Raw genomic sequence first — 21,553 nt, 5'->3', positions numbered from 1 at the left:
TCTTCGTGTGTTTACTTCTTTATATTTTTTAAGCTCCTAAGTAAGAATCTTGACTCCGCCACTGCTTTAGAGTATTGTGTCAACGGTTAAACTTGATTGGTGATTATTCAATTTAAAGTATGAGGACAAAAGTTATTTTGATTTTTGCTACATAAACATAGAAGTTACTTTTCTATTTACTTTTTATGACATAAAAGTCATTTAATTTTGGTCAAGTTAACAAAAAGGTAATTTTTTCCTGATCACAAATAGAAAGTAATTTTTGTGTGATAAGTTTTAAGTTGGATGATTTTTATGTGAGGAAAAATTAACAAAAAAAATCAACTCATGTATTACAAACTTTAAGTTGGATGAATTCCGGTAATATTAACTCGTGTTAATGAAATGTAAAGTAATATCTTAAAAAGTAAAATTAATCAAGGACTTGATGATAAATGCAATAGTAGAGTATCGAGGCAATTGCTTTAGTCATATGCAAGCTTATATGGTTGAAGCAGCTTATTAAAGAGTTGAAGTGGGAGGACTTAGAACCATGAAACCAACTTATGGCAATTAGATTGCATAACACATTAAGGTCATCAATTAATGGAATTTAGAAAGCTAAGAATTTAGAGAAATTTTCTGTGTATTTGATGAACAGTATTTATACAAGTGTTTAAGCCACTTGTTGTGCAAATATTCAAATCCTAAACTACCAAACTATGTAAATAATCAAAAGTCCTAGGACTAAAAAATTAATTATCTAAACCTAGATAGTGACCTCTAACAAACTCTGTACAGCTCATTGTACCTCTAACAAAAAATCTGTACACCTCATTGTTTCTAGAAAAAGAAAAGAATACTATGTAAATGTTGAAGGGTAAAAGAAAAATCAGATTTGTGGACAATGGGCTGGTCGTTTTACACAGAAGCCCAATCTTCTCCATTTCAAATGAAAGCCCAATGTCATGAATCAGCCCAGACCATTTATACTCCAGTCAAAATATCAAAAAGGCCAGTCAACTAATCCATATCTTTATTTTGACAACACCGATGTTCTTGTACTTTCATTTGTTCATGTCTGCATCTGCATCGGTTTGTTCCTGCTTTTCTTGATTTTGATTTTGCTTGCTAATACCCCTCCTCAAGTTGGAGGGGAGTGAAACAACCCCCAACTTGTCTAAGGCTGAGCGATGCGAAATCCCTGATAAGGGTTTGGTGAAGAAATCCGCAAGTTGTGCCGCCGATGGAACAAAATTGAGAGAAATGAGCCCGGAGAGAAATTGTTGTCGTACAAAGTGACAATCCAGTTCCACGTGCTTAGTACGCTCGTGGAACACCGGATTGCGAGCTATATGGAGAGCTGCTTGGCTGTCGGAGTGAACTTGAAGTGGGAGGACTTAGAGCCTGTTTGGATGGGCTTATAAGCTGAAAGCAGCTTATAAGTCAAAAAAAATAAGTTGGGGTAATCTAACTTTTTTTTTTTTTGGCTTATAAGCTGTTTTCAGCTTATAAACTGCTTTAGATAAGCTAAGTTAAATGGGTCCAATTATTTTTTTGAGCTTATTTTAAGCACAAAATGACTTTAAGCTGGCCATCCAAACACTCAAAAAAGCTGAAAACAGCTTATAAGCAACTTATAAGCCAATCCAAACGGGCTCTTAGAACCATGAAACCAACTTATGGCAATTAGATTGCATAACACATTACGGTCATCAATAGAACTCATAAATTTCAAATTCTAGATTCGTCTGTCTCTATCTAGACTTTATCCCACCATTCTTCCACATGCATTAAGCTAAGATTTTAGCTGCATGTATGGATTTTAGCAATTCTTGTATACGATCTTTAGTCCTCAATTGCTTGAGGGAGTAATCAAGCTCTGTATTTATAGAAAATCACCTTTACTCTCCTTTTCCACATATCCCTTAGGCCAGAATAACTAGGGGACCAGGACATGTTACAGAGGGAATGAACTATTTAGTGAACTTTGCAACTACAAATCAAGTAACCTTGTCCTCGTACACGCGTTGATCCATTTCCCCCATAATCTTGAACCGAAATATTAATATCAAGATCAATCTATTATTTTTTTGCATTATCTATATTAGTACCTTTTGATAGTTTCATCCAGTATTTTAGATATTTGGCAATTGTTAGAATATCTTGAGTAATCTGTATACTCTATCCGTCCACTTTCGGAGAAAAATGTTAAGAATGTTGCTGTTAAAATAGTCAATCTGATCTTACAATAAGGTGGATAAAATACCCAAAGATGAGACAATTGATGGTAGGTTTTTGCATGAAGGATACTTATATTGTTCAATATAAGCAGGCCTAATAGTATGTTGCAGTATTGGAACTTGTATGTGAATAACACAAGCTGTTTTGACAAAGTTAGAACAATACAAGCTTTAAGATTCTATTATAAAAGTTGCTCATATAAATTCAGCGGACAATAAAACAAACACAATGATTTGGATCTCTATGGTTCCTATTCACAGATAAAGTCTATAACACATACCAATTCAGGTGATGATTCAATTTGATTATTGCTTGATTTCCAATCAAAAAACACGGGGACTAGTCTTAAACTATGTTGCTCAGACTCTCCAACAATGCTGCAGCACCCGTGTCGAATCCTTCAGAAAATGCACTACTTTTGGAAGATCAGCCACGCACTCAGTGACATTTTTGAATAGTCCGAGCAACATACATCTTAAAGAGCATCTGTAGATAGAAAGCTAAATATCACCAAGTCTCTTGATTTGCCCTTTAAAATCTTGAACTTTCTTAAAACACCTTCTCTCAAGAACACAGCTTTTTCCAACACCCTTTGTGATCCTTTATCTTCTATATCCACCAAAGCCTCAAGCCTTTCAAGATTTGTCCATTCTGAAAATATGAAAATATAGTTGATACAGCCATTTTCACTGCTTTTGTGACAATCCCTTTACCCCAATACTTGTAAGCCAAGACATATCCAAGCTCTGCTCTACAACTATCAGAACAACTAGAATTTGGTGTCACAGAAATTGCCCCAATTACTCTATTTTTAATGCAGATAACTCTCAACCATGGATGGGGAATAGCAATATTGTTGATGTAATCGAAAGCTTGGTCTTTGGAAGTGTAAGTATCCCAAGTGCAAAATTGGCTGACTTTTTCATCTGTTGCCCACTCCATGAAATCATCCGTGTCTGATCGTTCAATTGGCCTGAGAGTGACTTCAGTGAATTCATCTTGGCTTTCTCTTCCTTCTAATTTGCTAATTCTTGCATCCATTTTCTTATGTAAAAATGAGACCATCAAGATTGAAAATATCAGAATTTGCTGGCGAATTGGGGGAGGCCGAAATTTATATGATGAAAATGTGAGTGAAGGGGTCAATTTTGGCGGGCTTCTTGGATCATTCAATACTTGGAGTCGAAGGGACGGAATTGTGTTTTTTTTTTTTTACAAATAGCCAATAAAATCAATGGAGAAAAGCAGTTGACCAGGTTGAAGGTCAACTGGATTAGGACGAATGTGTGTTCGGTATGGAAGAACATGTTTCATACAGATTTTCTGAATAATATTTTTTTAGAAAATAAATAAATTTCTACTTATTTTCTCATGTTCGGTTGGCTAATTGAAAATAAGTGAATTTGTTACTTATTTTCTCATGTTCGATTGATTGATAAAAAATATTTTTCGAAAAATACCTACCCAAGCCCACCCCATTCCACACTAATCCCCACCCCCAACCCAAGCACCCACCCCACCACCCAAACCCCAACCAAATCCCATCCCCATCCAACCACCGCCTTCGAACGCATTTCATCTTCACCCACCCCTATTCCACACCGCCGCTCCATCAAACCATCCCAAAAAAAAAAAAAAAAAAAAAAAAAAAAAAACTTTTCAAAACTCTTTAAAAAAAAAAATGAAATTGATTGGGGATTTCATAATTATGAGGGAAAATACAACTTAAGAAATTCAAATTACATATCCAAACAAAATTTGAACTTCAAATCAACTTGATTTCAAATCATGTCCAAACGGGACCTTAAACTTTTAATTTTACTTTAGTGATAAATTTTTATACACACATAAATGAAATAGCATGCTTAATACCATAATTTATATGTTTTTATAACTCCTCAAATGTTATAATATACTTAAGCTCATAAATTTAAGAAAGAGGGACGAAAGAAGGTAATGAAATTTTCTTGAACAACCCAACTTCCATTGGGGCCAAAGGGCACATATACTCTATTTGGGTCACCATATAAGTCATATTCATAATGCGTAAAAGTTTGCAAGTCTACACTCGAAACAATTTAACTGCTTGAAGTTAGACTTGACAAAATCTAAGTTCGAAAAAAATATTTGAATTTTTATATGGTTGAAGCTCATGCAAACTTCAAGCACATATGACAGAGGTTCAACCATATATTACTAAATCCAACCATTTTGAACTTCAACCATTTTCACCTAAACTTCATGCATTTTTACATGAAAAATGAAGTTCATCCACATGTAGCTGAAAGTTAAATCATTTTTTGCCTGAATTTCAAGCAAGAATGTTTGAACTTCAACCATATACTTCCCCCGTCTCAATTATGTAGTAATGTTGAAATTTCGAGATTTAAATTTCTATTTTTTAACTGTAAATTCGGACATTGAAGCTTTGTGCTTTTTTCAAATAAAATTATTTATTTGGAAACTACGTCAAAAAATACTATTAATCACATTATTTAACAGCTTAAAATGTTCAAAAAGCATATAAAAATTGTTGTAAAGAAAAACTTGATCGACACTCGAAATCGAAAAGGTGCCACATAAATTGGGACGGAGGAATTATAACTTCAGACATCACTCCAAAATGAATAGACGTACAAAAAAGGGTGAAAATCATTTTAGTCCTCCAACTTTACTCTAAAAATCAAATACCTCCCCCAACATTGAACAATTGACATTTTCATTCTCTTATCTCAACTTTGGGGCATTGACTGGTAACTTTAGATTATCTTAAAGGAGTAAAATGGAATTTCACTTATATTCTTAATTAATTGGTGGGTGTCTTAATTAATCATATTATTTTCCCATAGTTTTCCTCCGTTACGTAATTCTAATGCGTCTCTGTCTTAATTAATTTCTCTCAGCCTAACCAATTCTTCATATTTTCAGATAATCTTTCAAACCCTTGTAAACAATTGTTTACCAATCTTACTTTTCTCACCTTCTTAACCGGAGCTGGTGAATTTGGTGGAGGAAAAATGGGAAGAGTATGAGGAAATGCAAAAAATCTGAAAGAAAGAATTGGAGAAGAGTGTGGTTAGTTTAGCAGAGGAGAATCGAGCTATTAATAGCTTGCTTGAAATTGCTTTGATGGAAAAGGAGGCATCGGAGAAGAGATATTAATAGCAGCTATTTTGGATTTTCATCTCTGCGTTTGTCTTGACATTTGGAAAGAAAAAGAGCAAAAGTCACCAGAGTTAAAGCTATTCAAAAATTCAAATATTGAGATGACAAATTCCAAATTAGTAAATAATTGTTACAAGGGTCTGAAAAGGTTTCGTGGAAATATGAAGAATTGGTTAGGCTAAGAATTATTAATTGAGGTAGAGATGCGTTAGAATTACTTAACAGAGGATAGTTGTAGAACATAATATATGATTAATTAGGGCACCCAATTATTAATTAAGAATATAAGTGAAATTTCATTTTACCCCTTTAATAATCGGTCAACTAATTTAGAGTTACCCGTCAATGGTCGGAAGTTGAGATAAGAGGATGAAAATGTCGATTGTTCAATGTTGGAGGAAGTATTTGATTTTTAGAGTAAAGTTGGAGGAATAAAATTATTTTGCCATTTAAAAATAAATAAAAATTAAATCCAAATAAAATACTCATCAAATTGTTTTACCTAAAATCCGATTGATGGCTTACTACTTCTCAAGATCAATTCTCCACCGTTAACAAGGCACGTGATCAGTTTCACCATATTTATTTCTGTGTTGACTGATTCTAAATTTTATCTAATCTCCACTCTTCAACTTTTAATGAGACATGTCATTATCTTTCCCTAAGGTGACGTTTGGCCATAAATATCAAAAATAAATTTATTTATTTTTGGAATTTTTGAAGTTGGAGTTGTGTTTGGTCATAGTTTTTAGTGAAATGTAGTGTAAAAAAGTGAATTTTTTTTGAAAAATAAGTTTTTCTTATTTTTGGTATTCCGGAATACAACTCCGGAATTGTATTCTGAATATTTATGGCCAAACACCTAAAAGTAAAAAAAAAAAAAAAAAAAAAAAAAAAGTGAATAGTTTTTATGGCCAAACGGCTACTTAAATGTGTCCAAGTCACCCATCTTAATATTTCTAATTCCTGCTAATCACACTTATTAATGAGGGTCAACTTGTGCATTTGGATCAGCGTGGATCAGCCAGTCATTTTAAATTCCATTTTCTTATTTTAAAAAACCAGAGAGATTACGAACTACTAACAGAAAAATTAGTTTTAAAATGGCAACATTAACTTGTAATTCACTCTCAATCTTACTCTCCCCAAATCCAAATCCAATTTTGGTCTTCATTTAATTGTCATCTCCACCTGATACTAAAATGTCAGTCAACGTTGTAATGCCGGAAAACTCTGTCCAACAAGACAACGATGACGAACCGTTGCTTGATTCTACAAACCGTAAGTTATGCACACATTATTACATATGTAATGTCTGTATTCTGCAATATTTCTTTTTATCAAATGTGTGTCTGTACCCAATTTACGCATCACTCTTTCCTTTTTAGTCATAGTCAGTTGATATATTTCCATTTTTAGTAAAAGTTTAACTTTAAACTTTCCGTTTTACCCATAATAAGGTATATAGTTACACATTTTAGATCACAAATTTCAAAAAAAATCATTTCATTCTTAAATTTCGTGTCTAGTCAAACACCCTCGTATAAAATGTAAAGTATTTTCTGATAACTGGCAGTTGAAATTTTCTGTTTGTTTAAATACGGGTAACAAATCAATATGATGTATGTCGTAAATCCATATCATTCATGCTATAGGAATCGATGGAAAAACTGATAACTGCCATTTAAAGACACGGAAAATGCTAAGCATATACTTTAGCTCAAGTAGTTGGAACATATTATTACTTCAAATTGAATTGTCTGCGTAACATTTTGGTGCATGTAACATACAAGCTAAGGGACAAATTGTTACTTCAAATTGAATTGTCTATATAACATTTTTGTGCATGTAATATGGAATCAAGTCCCTCATAGGTTGGGAAACTCCCAGAAGATTTTCTATGGTGTTTTGAACATATCAAACTAAGGACACACACGTGAATCTTTATGAAGCAGAGGAAAGATTTGCGCTAAAGGCGCAAAGTGATACCTGGAAGTAGGAGTGTTCATGGTTCGGTTTGGGTCGGTTATTGATTAAAACCATAACCAAACCAACTTAGTCGGTTTTTAAATGTCTAAAATCATAACCAAACCAAATAAAATAATAACCACCGGTTTGGTTCGATTTGGTTCGGTTTGGTTGGATTTTTCGGTTTATGACTAGCAGCCATGAGACTTATCAGTAAAACATTAAAAAGTTGAAAAAGACATGTCTTTTTTTTTGTTCAAACGATAACTTTTATTTATCGTTTAAGGTGGAACATACATCATAGAAATATTTTCACTATTAGTGATAGTGTCATACTCAAGTTACCCAAAGTTGCTAAACTATTACATATAGAGCTAAAAACTAACTAAGTCGTGACTGCACCATTTTTGTCATCTTAATACACATACCTGGAAATAAAGTAAAGCATAGGAGCTTTTAGTTGTTGTTACAAATATACATATTAATTAAACATAAAGACTACCTAAAATTAAAATGAAAATATATGAAATAAAAAAACTTTGTGTAATGATCCCAAACTTTGGGGCAATACTTGCATTTTGTCCTCAATTCTCCCATTTTATAAAACACTTTGTGTAATGATCCCAAACTTCAGATGTTTTTCTATCATTATCCCCAGGGCTAGGGTCTCGACTACAAATAGTTGTTCTTTTCTGCCTTTTAGGAGGATTACCCACGGAAGAAGTATTAGGGCATTACCATGTGCTTGAGTTGCAGCAAATGCTGATGTTACTGAAGTATCTTCTATAGGAACCTCCAAATCTACAACCTCTGTCCTTTTCATATGAAAAATATTAGAAGTTTAGGACCCATTCAGACAAGAAAAAAGAAAGGTATAAATTCGGGAAAAAAAGAAGAAACAACCTAAAATCAAATGGCTGACAAAGAAAGACTAAAAATTTAAGTTAAAGACATTAGACTCTAACGTGAGCTTCTGTTAGTAGGTTTACACTTAACACTTAAAGAGTTAAAAGACTTAAAGACATGGGCTTGGACATATTCTTAAAAACATGGGCCTTAAACAATCATGTGAAATAAGTAGATCAAAAATCAAATTAATGATTAAAAGGTATAAAATATTTATAATTATTTATGAAAAACTAATATTATACATATAAATAATTATAAAATTTATGTATATAATTTATCGGTTTGGTTTGGTTATTTTTTAATATAACCATAACCAAACCAAATATTATCGGTTTTTAAAATTTAAAACCAAATCAAACCAAACCAAACCAAATGTCGATTTTTTTATTCGGTTTGATTTTGGTTTTAACCAAAACCATGAACAGCCCTACCTGGAAGAACTATCTTAACTCTTTCATAGTGCTCATAATTGGAGGGAAAATGGATGTAGAGGATTTCAACTAGTTAGGATTAAGGATTAGTTGATTGATTGATCGAATGATCCCATTTTCACAAAATGGGATTTTCTATTTTTATTTATGATAACCGAGAAATCCCTGAGGACCAATGTGGCGCACACTGAAAAAACTGCGAGGATTATGGGCCTATCCGTCTACCCTTCTTCACTTAAATACCAAGCTTTTTGTCTGCGGCGGGGTTAGAATATTTGTGTATGTTCGGGATTAGTACTTCAAAATGTACATGCTGTCTTAAACCCACGGTGCTCTTAAGCCGATAGAGCAGCTACTCATTGAAGTAAGACTTGTCATTGGTTTTCTCCAATATATTAACTAATGTGTGGTTTTCGGTGTAATTTTAGCAGATTTTTCTTTGCTTAACCTAGTCATTCTGGTTGTAGGTGCTTGATATTAGCTATAGGACATATCTATAGGCAAGAATTTTCCACTAGGATGCACAATTATCAGCATATTGGCATGAAAGAGGATAAAGGGTTGTCCATGTTCATGAAATCTGGCATAGGTTCGAATATTCATGACATTTCCCTATCTGTCTATGTGCAGGAAAAGGAGATCTCCTGAGAACCACTAGTGATGAAGATTCTAGTTCATCTACTAAAACTGGTCCTCACGGGGACAAATATCATATTAGTTCAGCCAGATGCTTTGGGGTGGAACTAACCCCAGATAACATTGCAGTTGCTATGGTATATTTTGTTCAAGGTGTCTTAGGCCTTTCAGATCTAGCTGTTAGCTTTTATTTGAAAGATGACCTACACCTAGACCCTGCGGAGGTATGCCATCTTCCCGGGGAACACTTCTTTACATTTTTGGTTGAGCTTCCACAAACTTGTATTTTATCCAAAAGTGCTTATTTGAGTAGGAAAACTAATTATACTTCGTGAAGTTTTACGTGGATTCTGAATCTAAGATGCATTAAGAGTCAGTTATTTGAAATACAAGTTTATTGAAATGAAAATCTCCACTTCCAATGGTTCATCTCACAAGTTTGCTCATTCTCCTCCTTTTCTGTCGTGTCATTTCTCTTTATGTAACTAGCTTAGATTGAGGTATAGTTTTTGTTGTTGTATTATTCAACATCTAGATTTCATATTTTTTTCTAATTTCAACAATTACAGTGTTGCGGTTAGAAACTATTTCTATATTACTTTTTGTCTCCTTTTAACCAATTACATCATCATTCATCACAGAAAGTTATGAAGGTGTCTTGTTCAATTTATTGCCCTTCAATAGTCATATAAATGTAGACATACTTATGCATTTATGTTAATGTACACACCATATCCTCCTCTTCTTTAGAAGGGTAATATGTATAAGGAGCTTTCTATGTCATTTAACAACTTCTTATCTATTTCTTCTCAGATCACTAAATAGAGTTGATTGGACAATATGAATTAACCTGTGGGCATTGTATTCATCCTCATCTAGGGCCTGGAACCATGAAACTAGGCATATCATTTTCTGAAATTGATTCATAGTTTTCTGTCAAGAGTTGGAGTATGATATTTCCAATTTACGAATCTTTGCCTCAGATTTCTGTCTTCAGTTGATAAAGGGCATCTTAGAATGGAAATTGTTTGACGCGGTGTCAATTTTATAATCTGTCAGTGGCACCTTCTTCTATGGATTTGAGTTCAATGACTGACACATTATTTGTGGCTAACTAGACAGCTGTGATATCTGGTTTCTCAACATTGCCATGGCTTGTAAAGCCGTTATATGGATTCATCAGGTTGGGTTTGGTTACATTCATCCTTATTCCTCTAACTAATTATTTCTAGTAACTAACTTTTCATGACATTGGTTTTGCTTTTATAGTGATTCCTTCCCACTCTTTGGATACCGGAGAAGGTCATACTTGGTTGTATCAGGACTTCTTGGAGCACTCTCATGGTTTTTGATGGCCACCTTTGTAGACGGCAAGTATGGTGCTGCTTTATGCATACTTATTGGTTCTCTTTCTGTTGCTTTCTCAGATGTTGTAAGTTCCTTTCGTTTCTAGTTGGTTTCAGTATTTGACTTGTGGTGTTAGGTTTGTTACTTAGTAACAATAATGCAAGCCTGTGCTCTACATTGTTTATCTAAACTGTTTTTGACTTGATCAAGAGGCTGACAACAATCTTTTTGGGAACCTTCAAAATTGGTGGACACACTAAGAGATTGTGAACTGAAACCAGTTTATTAGCAGCTCCCTGCCGTAAAATTAATCCTCTTTGTCCTGCATGTATTTCAGTTCATTACATTCACAAGTTCTTGCTAGTTACAACTTACACCTTAGCTTGACTTGGATTGAAGTGACTGTTTTGCCTTTTGAAATTTTGAAGTTAGTCAGTCAGACGGTTCTTTGGAAAAAGGGCCAGAGATAAGGTCTGAGACTCTGAGACATGATCTGAAGTTAAAGTCTAGCAAACAGCTGTGTCGAAATAAAAAGATAAATATGAAAAGTTCTCAAAATCTCAGTTATTCAATTGTATGACTACCTCACTTAAAGCTTTGGCTATTAGAGAGGACACACTTATTTACTTGTGTATGATTTTAATACGCCTTTCACATGCAGTCCCCTTTTGTTTTCATGGGTCAAACACATGAAAGATGTTAAATGAAGGGTGGTAGTGAAACTTGAACACGGGATTTCTGCCTGCTCTGGTAACATATTGTGTTGTGTGACCATCGAATCTAAAAGCTTAAATTGTTAGAGATAACAGTCTTTCATTTACTTGTGCCTTCAACATCATGTAAAGTCCAAAAAACTTACTTACTAAACTAATTCAACCAGAAATTATGTATAAGAATGGCCAAAATCACATCTTTAATCAGTGTTTTCTACAAAAAATGACCATGTTTAACTCCTATGTATGCTGTACATGGTTTAGGAAGAATGATTCCAACTTGCACTAGGAACATACACAACTATCTAAATGAAGTGTATGAAGCAGTATGTGCTTCACAGGTTGTATCTCTCTATCTGTGTACTGTTATCATTTACACTCAGAAGAAGTATGAAAGAGAATGATTGTATCCCTTTGTGTTTGGGTTATTGCTATTGAGTAGGCAAATGACTTGCTTATGCTTTCTGAAACCTATAAGGTTAACCTTGTTAGACAGAGCTAACTTTTATGCCAAATGACTTCTTCCCTGCCATGTTATCTGTTTCGCTTTAGTGCTGACTTCCTGTGGACTATTGACATCTCAAGCAAATTTGGATCTCTTTAAATCATGTGTTTTTTGTACTGAAATATTATTGGCATTTGTTAAAAGGAAATCCTTCCTCCTAGTGACATGGTAAGTGTTCATTGTTGAATGATGAAATTTTAAATCATGACCATAATAAGTCGATGGCTATGATGCTGCCGCTTCTTATATTCTAGAAAAAAATGCACAATAGCATAGCTTAGAGTGAGAGCTATTATCAATTTGAAATGGAATAACTCACCAAAAATCCTCAATACAAATTACCGAAGTATATAGGTGGATAAACTATATAATCTTTGTCAGTTATATTAACAAGTTTTACCAGGGAGTAACTGGGGTCACAACCTAGTCGCTACTCATTGCTAGAGACCTAGCTCCTTCATCATCACGTATTCATGTTTGTTTTGAAAACTGTCCCATTCCACAGATGCATTGCATGATAATTGACTCGTCGGATTTAACCACTTAGATGGAGAGTTCCCCGTATTCCATTTCATTGGCAATTGGAATAGATCTAAACGGATTGCGCGGTACCCCAGACCGAAGAAATTTCAAAATGAATTGAATATCAACATAAGGCCCTGTTAGAATATTTGCTTTTGGACTGCAGTAACTTTGTTTTACTACTTTTGGATAAACTTTGTTTTACTGTTAGTAATTAGTTAGTTAGAAATATATTCTGTAGAGATATTCTAGGCTAGGTTGGTTAGTTAAAGATATACTCTGCAGAGTTATTTTAGGCTAGTTTATGATTATCTTTTTATTGTTTTTTCCCTATAAATGAAGAGCTAAACATAGCTAAATAATAAAATTCCCTTTGACTGCATTGCAGTATATTTTTCTCTCAGTATTTTTTTCTCTGTTATTTCCTACGTTTCTTTGTTAAAACCCAACAGGCCCAGATGTAACCTATGTGGAGCAAGCCTACACTGGCCTGCAACTGCTTTCTCATTGGCTCCATTAGGGTTCGTAGTCTCATCCTGAAAAGTTTTTTTTCTTTCTCCGGATATACTCTCAACTTTCGCTCCTATCCTATCAACAGGTCAGTCAATATCAGTAGTGGAGGAAGAAGCTTTTGGTGTGTGGTTGGGGTTGGGGGGGGGGGGGGGGGGGGGGCTGACGTGATTCTTGAGCTTGAATTTTAGTTGTTACTCATATTACCAACTCTATTTGCTGCTCAAATGGAATGAAGTTTATCTTTGTTCCTCTAGCTGATCTCCAGCTAGTTCTCCTATTTAGCCAGGATATACAATTGACGTATGATATAGGTTGTAGATTCTATGGTTGTTGAGCGGGCGCGTGGTGAGTCCCAAAGCATGTCAGGATCTCTTCAGTCACTTTGCTGGGGTTCTTCAGCATGTGGTGGAATTGTCAGTTCTTACTTTAGTGGCTCCCTTGTGGATGTTTATGGTGTGAGGTATGATATTTTTTCAGTCTGTTGAGATATTGTAGCCTGTGTTGGTCTCTGAACAATGTTAATGGTCGGTTGGTTAATTATCTTTTGGTTCCTCCAGGTCCGTTTTTGGTGTAACAGCATTACTTCCATTGATAACATCTGCAGTAGCTCTACTTGTGAAAGAGGAGCCTGTATATGGCCCAGCAAGGGGTGTCTCTTTAGGCAATGGCTTCTTTGAGAGTTCAAAAAGTAGCATTTTCCAGTTATGGGGAGCTATTAAGCAGCCTAGTGTTTTTCTTCCCACGCTATTTATTTTCCTTTTCCAGGCGACACCACAGTCAGGTTCTGCTATGTTTTTCTTCATGTATGTTCAATTCCAAGTTCAAGTCTCTTGTTCAGATTATTATTAAATGCAAGATGCAAGTTTTTAACTGAAGTTTGTTGATTGTAGAACCAATAAGCTAGGTTTCACTCCAGAATTCTTGGGCCGCGTTAAGCTTGTTACTTCAATTGCATCACTTATTGGTGTCGCGCTTTATAACGGTTTCTTAAAGAAAGTTCCTTTAAGGAAAATATTCCTTGTGACAACTATTATTGGTTCAGCTCTTGGGATGACCCAGGTATCTGTCCCAAAATATATTCTGTTGTGTTGTGCCTTTCTTTTGGCCCTTTGTGGTGGTTTAGATTGACTTGTGTGTACACGGCGTGTTGATAGGTTCTGCTGGTAACTGGATTGAACCGGCAGTTTGGCATTAGTGATGAGTGGTTTTCAATTGGGGATTCCTTGATCCTATCTGTTCTTGGTCAGGTAATTTTCTGTCTTATTGTTAGTTCTGTCTTCTACTGGCCTAGCTTTGGACTGCTTCTCAGATGGATTAACAATCCTAGTTCTGTGATTTCCCTTAATTCACACAGAAAGAACATTCTAAATCTTGGACTCACTTTGTAATCCAAAATTTCTGCAGTTGATGACTGGAAAAAAAGAAGTGCATAAACACATAGCAATTGGTAGGATTTAATTGTCAACATGGAACTGAAAAGAAACTCATTACAATTAGCTAAACAGGTGTGTTTGGCTGATAAAAATTAACATTATGACTGGATCTTTCTTCTATTTATCTGAAAGACCAAAATTGGAGACTGTAAATCAGTTTTTGGAATTTTTCACGTCTATAGATTGTGAGAATTCTAGTCAGCAATAGATTCAAGTTAATAACTATATAGGTGAGCAAAAAAACTAATAAATTTATGAACAATAGTGTTGCACATAAAGACGGGGGAAGAAGCCATTACTTTTGATCAAGGTGGTGTTGTAACACAATCAATTCACTGTCTAGCCTTTCTTTTTTCTGTTTTAGCCATTTTTAGTTAACCTCTTTTAGCTATTGTCTTTTCATTACTTTATTGTATTTTATTTGGACCCTTACATTAAGTAAGAATCTAGACTACATTAAAATTGTTGACTAAAATAATTAGGGGTCTTACTTAGTTAAGAGTCTACACAGGTTATGTAGACTGTAAGTTAACTGTGAAAGGTTAAACCTATGCACAGTTATACACTCTTGTTGTTGCTTGAAATGTTACCTAAAACTATACTAAGGCAAAGATCCTTAAGATCACATGAGTGTCCTAAGAAATCTACCCTTTTTTTCCCCCTTTAATTAGAAATGCAAGTCACATACCTAACTGATCAGTAGGTTTTGATTCTTTTGAGAGTAGAATAATGGTATTCGGGCAACTACTTGGGGATTATCTAATTTCTATTTTTTTCAGGCTTTTTTCATGCCTGTTCTTGTATTAGCTGCAAGAATATGTCCACTGGGAATGGAGGCAACTTTCTTTGCAACACTTATGTCCATAGCCAATGGGGGAAGTACCCTTGGGGGCCTAATTGGTGCAGGTCTAACTCACATGTTTGGTGTCACCAAGAACAGATTTGACAACTTGGCTCTCCTAGTAATTGTCTGCAATCTCAGCTCCTTGTTGCCTTTACCACTACTTGGCCTTCTTCCTCAAGATGAACCTGATTCAGAGGAGAATACTGATATTGAGATGACGCCGTATTGAATTCCTGCCTTCTCTGCATTTACCATGATGCCGTAAAATTACTCATGTGGCCATGGATACGTTGATCGTTTTAACATACTTTAACTGCAGCTTTTCGAGATAACAGTAGGAAAGAATTCACTCATGCAACCAGAAATGCTAATATGGAATGACTAAGTAGACGTTTGGACATGCGATTTCATCTCATGAGGTGAAATCCCAAATCATCCAAAAAGGCATGATTTGGGATTTGAAATCATGATTTCAAAAAATATAAATGTAAAATTTGACTCATACGTTTATATTTTGTAAAAAAGGACCCATAAGTTGGTAGATATATTGTTCGTACCATGTATGAGGATTATATTAAAGAGTAGTTGTATTACTATTCATGTTAAATTTTCCTTTTTATTGAACTAAAGTTTGATCAATTGATGTTGTATTTTTTAGAAAGGCCTTCTAGTAGCATATTAATTTTACTATGAACTATGATTTACTCATTTGGTAAGATTATATAAGAAATGGTTTTCACAACTTGTGGGGTTTTTATGTTTATAAAAAAAAAACTGTAACTTAAGAAATTCAAATTGCATGTTCAAACATGATTTCATCTCATGAGATTGAAATCATGTCCAAACGGCTCCTAAAGATGTGAGTTACGATTTCAAGTCATCACTAGAGAAAAACTGTAGGGATTAGTAATACTTTACTGTAGCTATTACGCAACTAGTAGGAGCGAATTTTTGAGGGCCTTCCAATATTGTAACATTTATTTTACAGGATGGAGAACATATAATTTTATAGATGTGATATCCATGAATCTGTGTTGGTTATTTTCTGAGTAAATGTTTGCTGCATATCTTGGACCATGGCTGCCATTGGCAGTTAGTGAGGACCTTGGAACTTCTTACTTACGAATGATAACTAGCTATGCAAATAAACTTTCACGTAGCCTGGCTCTCGATACTTTGGAATGAAGTGCAACTAAGTATCTACTAAAATTTATGTCGTACAAACTCAAAGATGCTCTTTAAGGATCTTACTTCTTATTTTTTCTTTTCAAATGCTTGTCGTAGTGGCCAAAAGAAAATTTGGTGACCCTTTTGAAAGGCTGGTGTTTAATTTTGATCCCGTTAATGACAAATTGTGCAAATCTATTTATTGGCAGGGAATTTCTCCTTCTCCCCCTTCTCATCCTTCTTCATATGTGTAATAGAAAATTGAAAATACATTCCTTATTTATGGTTATTTTGAATTGGTGTTGGTTGAAGAAACTTGAAGAACGTCATTATTGGGTTTCACTGAGTTTGTTTATCGAAGAAGACAAAATTGATTGTTGAACGTTTGAGTTGAATCTAACAATTAAAAATTGTTAGGACTGACATTAGAAGGTGAATATCAAATCTAAAGTCATTTGAAGTTGATTTAGAATAATTTGATCAATTTTGAAGTAAACATGTGTTGTTGAGATTTCCACGCAAATTATGATAATTGTCAGAATTTGTGACCAAAATCCTGACCATCACCATGATCGTCGAAGCACCGTTGGTGAAGTTTGTTGGACGTACTTAAAAATTTCCAACACTCACTAACTTATCCCAAAAGCAGTCGAATAAGTTGTTGAAACATACCAACTGACTCTTTTTTAAAATCATTTCGACAACTTCAATGCCGTGGAAAAAATGTCGACAATTTCTTATTTCCGCTAATTTCTCCGTTAAAATATTTTCAGAAATTACAGCAGTAGTATTTGTTTTTGGACAATTTATTTGTTTTAGACGTACACTCCAATCATTGAACCAACTTCGATACTCCCTCCGTCCCATAATAAGTCACCTTAGCCAAATTTTTTTGCCCATAATAAGTGTCACCTTAGGAAACCTAGATAGAAATTGACTAGTTTTTTTTCAATTCTACCCATAGACAATAAAATAACATTTAAATGATGATTGGAAAAACCACATAGTAACTTAGTATTATTGAATTTCCAATGTCAAAAGGTTTACTTCTTGTGCATGCTCTAATCAAGAGGTAAAAGTATAATTGATTTTTATTATATAGGAGTAATTTGATAAACTTCATATTGCAATATTGGTTTCTTAATATGAGTGTTTTTGGTTGAAGTGACACTTACTATGGGATGGAGGGAGTATATACTAAAAAATTCTTGAGTGGAGAGAGAAAGTATGGATAATAAAAGCCCCTTAATTAGAAGTAATCCATTGAGAGTATAACAGTTCTAATCAATAATGTATTACCTACCACTTTCAAGATTCTGATCATTGGACAATATTTAGAACTCGCTGGTCTGATAATCAAAGACTAATTATACAAAATACACATACTTAATTTTTCTTTAGCCATTCATGTAGCTTTTGACTAGCCATTATTGATGAGTGCAATGATCACTATTATTATTAGCTGATGTGAAAAAGAATTATTATAATGGACGAGGGAATAATGCAGCGCGCATGATAAGCAAATGATGTTTGGTTTGCCAATAATGTTATCAGAACGATTTATGCTTTAGTTGTTATTATGGACTATGTTAAATTTCTATATCTGATAGATGGTTTTTGTCGAATCTACATATTACCAGCGTTTCATTTCTAACAAACTTATAAAAGTGAGGTTCAATTTGTAGTTTAACAGCTAATTTTATATCAATGAAAGATTTATGTTAAGAAATGATTGAGAGTCACTTAATAATTTGTGACATCTCAAGATGGAGTATTGAATAATTTAGTCAACTAGGACTTCACTAGAAGAGGTGGGGCAAAGTTAGGCCTGTTGAGAATTATGTGAAGAATCCTTGGAAAGGAGGGAAGTGCGAAAAGACAAAAGCAAGTAGTGAAGCCATGTGAAGAACATTATACAAAAGGACAAACCATTGATTGAAGTTCCGACAAAAACTCCCTTATTCATATAGACACTGAGGAATACTAATAAATAAGAAATGATGGAAGCTTGTAACACTGAATTTAGAGCTAAAACCTATACTATATGTGGTAGATGAATGATTTACGTATATAAATATAATAAACCCCCAATATGTTCTCCCAGGGGAAAAAAAAAACAATGACATACAACACAATCATAATGTCAAATTATGTTGAAGATTAGGATATTCAATATTTTGTACTTACTAATACATTCGGAAATCAGTGTTGGTTGTTTAAATTTGATTTTGGGAAAAATGTTACTGGGCTATAATTGAGAGTATTTAATTGTTCTTATACTGTTTCTAAAACAATTTAAAATAAATTGTTTGGACAAGAATACAAACCAACGCACGAGAAACAAAATAATTTGTTCTTTTGGCCCAACATGTGCTTATTGCACGTTCGGTTAAATTCAAACGCTGAATAATTCGTTTATAATAGTGGTTTGTCTCTAGAACTTACCAAGGAAAATTTGAGTTCGGCGCCTGAAGTCTGAACCATGTCGTGACACCTAATTATATAATTACTATTGACAACCAAAACCCTAACCAACTACAGACTATAGAGTACAAATAATTCATAGTTAAGAGCAACAGAGCACTCCCGGGCCTTGTACACCACCCATCACACAATGGAAGTTGATCATGTCCTAAATCGTTACCTTAACTGCAAGGAAGGGATGCCGAAGGCAAGGCTAGTGACTGAAATGAAGTTGTAACGGGGTAGCCGTACTGAAAGGTGCGAATATATCACCTCCTTTTCAGAAAGAGCTAATGATTTTCGGGTATTTTAGCTTGACACTGCTTTACACTCCCCCTAAAAAAAAAGGACTACGTTTGAGTTAAACTTGGAGATGGAAGTTCTTTCCTTTCTTGATGGTGAAGTAAGACCACTACTCCTTCAGTTCTACCTACTATTAAGACCACTACTCCTTTACTTCTACCTACTGACCTATTTCACATAGTTTGATGGAATTAAAGAAGAAAAAGAAATAGACTTTTATAAAAATTTATAATCTTAAATTTGTCATGAGATTTCTGTAACTATAAGCATGTCATTAAGAGTAGGGGTGTAAATGGATCGGGTTGGTTTGAATTTTTTAAACACCGAACCAAATCAATTGCGTCGGGTTTTTAAATTTATACACCAAACCAAACCAATAAAATTCGGGTTTTTCAACCTCGAGTTTTCTCGGGTTATTCGGTTTTCTCGAGTTTTTTGAATTTTTTTTTTCGGAATAGTCTTGATATAAAACATATAACTTTTACTTCAAATATCTCTTTAGTCCTAGTAAGGTACAACTATATAATTAAGGTGTTTCTTAAGAAAATAACATAAATGTGAGAAGAGTGATGACATTGTATTAAAATATTTAACAAAAGCTAATAAAATCGGTTAAAATAAATATTGCTAATTAACAAGCCATAAAGAAAATGACCATAATCTAAAAATATTAAGTCATGCTAAAATAAGTATGGCTAATAAGTATTAATTACATGATAAAGAAAAAAAACTTAAGTTATGTATTTTCACTCTCTAAATCAATTATGCAAAACTAAAGAATAGGTATCCAACATTATTGTCATTTCTAATGGTAAATTGAATTTCTTTTGTTAGCATTAGTGTTGAGTTGGTTTTGGTTTGGACTTTATTTGAGTTACTAACATCCATAGGATATAAAACTTATTGACATTCAAAATTCTAGGTTCAAGCTTAAATAATATGATAATAGATAAAAAAAATACGAAAAAATTTAAGAAATATTTATAAATTACATTACAAATAAATATTTTTATGTATAAAATATTTTAAAAATTGAAATATTTATGTATAAAATATTTTAAAAATTGAATACATGTAATGTCGGGTTGGTTTGGTTCGGTTCGGTTTGGCTGTTTTTAGTTAAAACCAAACCAAACCAATTATGGTCGGGTTTTTTTCAACACCAAATCAAGTCAAACTAAACCACTAGTCAGGTTCTTTTGTCGGTTTGACTAGGTTTATCGGTTTGGTGCGGTTTATCGATTTACTTTGTACACCTCTAATTAAGAGTAATAAATAATTTTAAATATAGGAAAATATTATTTTTCAAAATCTATGTAATAAAAAAAATGGTGTCATATCAAATGAATGGACAGGATAGTCCCACCTGCATAGATAAGGGACACAAAATGCTCGTGTTAGCTAGTTTCAGGTGCTAGAGGTAGCTATTGACCCCTCAAGAACCTTGATGGAGGATACTTCATCTGTCACAATGGCAAGTTAATATTGGTCGACTTCTAGACAAGAATTCACATGTTGTACTAAGCCATCGATGACTACGTACAACTGTATTATGTGGATACAAAGTTATTTAAAAAAAGAAAAAAGAATTCTCGAGGAGCTCCATCCGTCTCAATTTATATACTTTTTCATCGGCATTTTTTTTGAAAAAGAATGGCATTGATCTTTTTATATTTACTTTTTAAAAAAAAAATTAACCTTTAAGCTTTATTATAAAAAATCATGTTGTATTTAAAATTACAAATTTTAAAGGTACTTTCAATATGCAGCATTTTTAAGGCTAAATACATACGCAACCCCTTAAACTTGTCCGAATTTTTCATTTTGACACTTACCCTCTGTTTGGATGGTTATTTCCCGTGGTTCATTAATGTACAGTATGGTATGGTATAGTGTGGTGTTGTATTGTATTGTACTGTATTAATGAACACAATGTATGGATAGACTGTATCGTTTGTTGTGGTTTAATAACATTTGTATTGTTTGGTTTGATTGTATGGTACTATATAATAACTTGTAAGTTTACTAAAATATCCTTAACTCTTAATTAGAAATTAATTTATATATATATATATATATATATATATATATATATATATATATATTAATAAAATTCAGGTAAAGAATAAAATAAAAACTTTAAAAAATAAGTAGATAGTGGATAAGGATTGTGTATATATTTAGCCCATTTTTAAACTCTATGACTAGTTAAACCGGGAGGAGTATATTTATGTGAGATCTCTCAACATGGACAACCCCACATGCTTGGCCATTTCGTATATGTATACTTCATCTGATTTCTGATTGCACGCATGACCTATAAACACATTACACAAAGACAACAAACTCGGGACAATTGGCTTCAAATTTTTAGGTTCACGTGGAGCCTGGAAGAATAGCTATTAAGACAC

General features: G+C 33.7%; 1 protein-coding gene and 1 pseudogene across 1 annotated transcript; one reads left to right on the top strand and one right to left on the bottom strand.

Moving 5' to 3' along the window:
* Positions 1-2,320: 2,320 nt before the first annotated feature.
* On the bottom strand, positions 2,321-3,511 carry LOC132613842 (uncharacterized; annotated as a pseudogene).
* A 2,847-nt stretch (positions 3,512-6,358) lies between these two features.
* Positions 6,359-15,848, top strand: LOC132642245 (folate-biopterin transporter 1, chloroplastic-like). The gene is made up of 9 exons (XM_060359501.1): positions 6,359-6,669; positions 9,327-9,556; positions 10,451-10,515; positions 10,602-10,764; positions 13,244-13,392; positions 13,490-13,735; positions 13,823-13,991; positions 14,087-14,179; positions 15,145-15,848. Exons 1-9 carry the CDS (start codon positions 6,591-6,593, stop codon positions 15,436-15,438), a joined length of 1,488 nt encoding a protein of 495 aa, XP_060215484.1. The 5' UTR covers positions 6,359-6,590; the 3' UTR covers positions 15,439-15,848.
* The last annotated feature ends 5,705 nt before the right edge of the window (positions 15,849-21,553 follow it).

This window comes from Lycium barbarum, chromosome 1 (assembly GCF_019175385.1).
Source record: "Lycium barbarum isolate Lr01 chromosome 1, ASM1917538v2, whole genome shotgun sequence".
NCBI lineage: Eukaryota > Viridiplantae > Streptophyta > Magnoliopsida > Solanales > Solanaceae > Lycium > Lycium barbarum.
This window is presented reverse-complemented; position numbering and strand designations above follow the sequence as displayed.

What these genes read in the sequence shown, in the direction of transcription:
- LOC132642245 (XM_060359501.1), top strand. Translation starts at nt 6,591, where the DNA reads ATGTCAGTCAACGTTGTAATGCCGGAAAACTCTGTCCAACAAGACAAC. An exon ending in TACACCTAGACCCTGCGGAG is followed by an intron (nt 9,557 to 10,450) that starts GTATGCCATCTT and finishes GTGGCTAACTAG; the next exon opens with ACAGCTGTGATATCTGGTTT. An exon ending in CCGTTATATGGATTCATCAG is followed by an intron (nt 10,516 to 10,601) that starts GTTGGGTTTGGT and finishes TTGCTTTTATAG; the next exon opens with TGATTCCTTCCCACTCTTTG.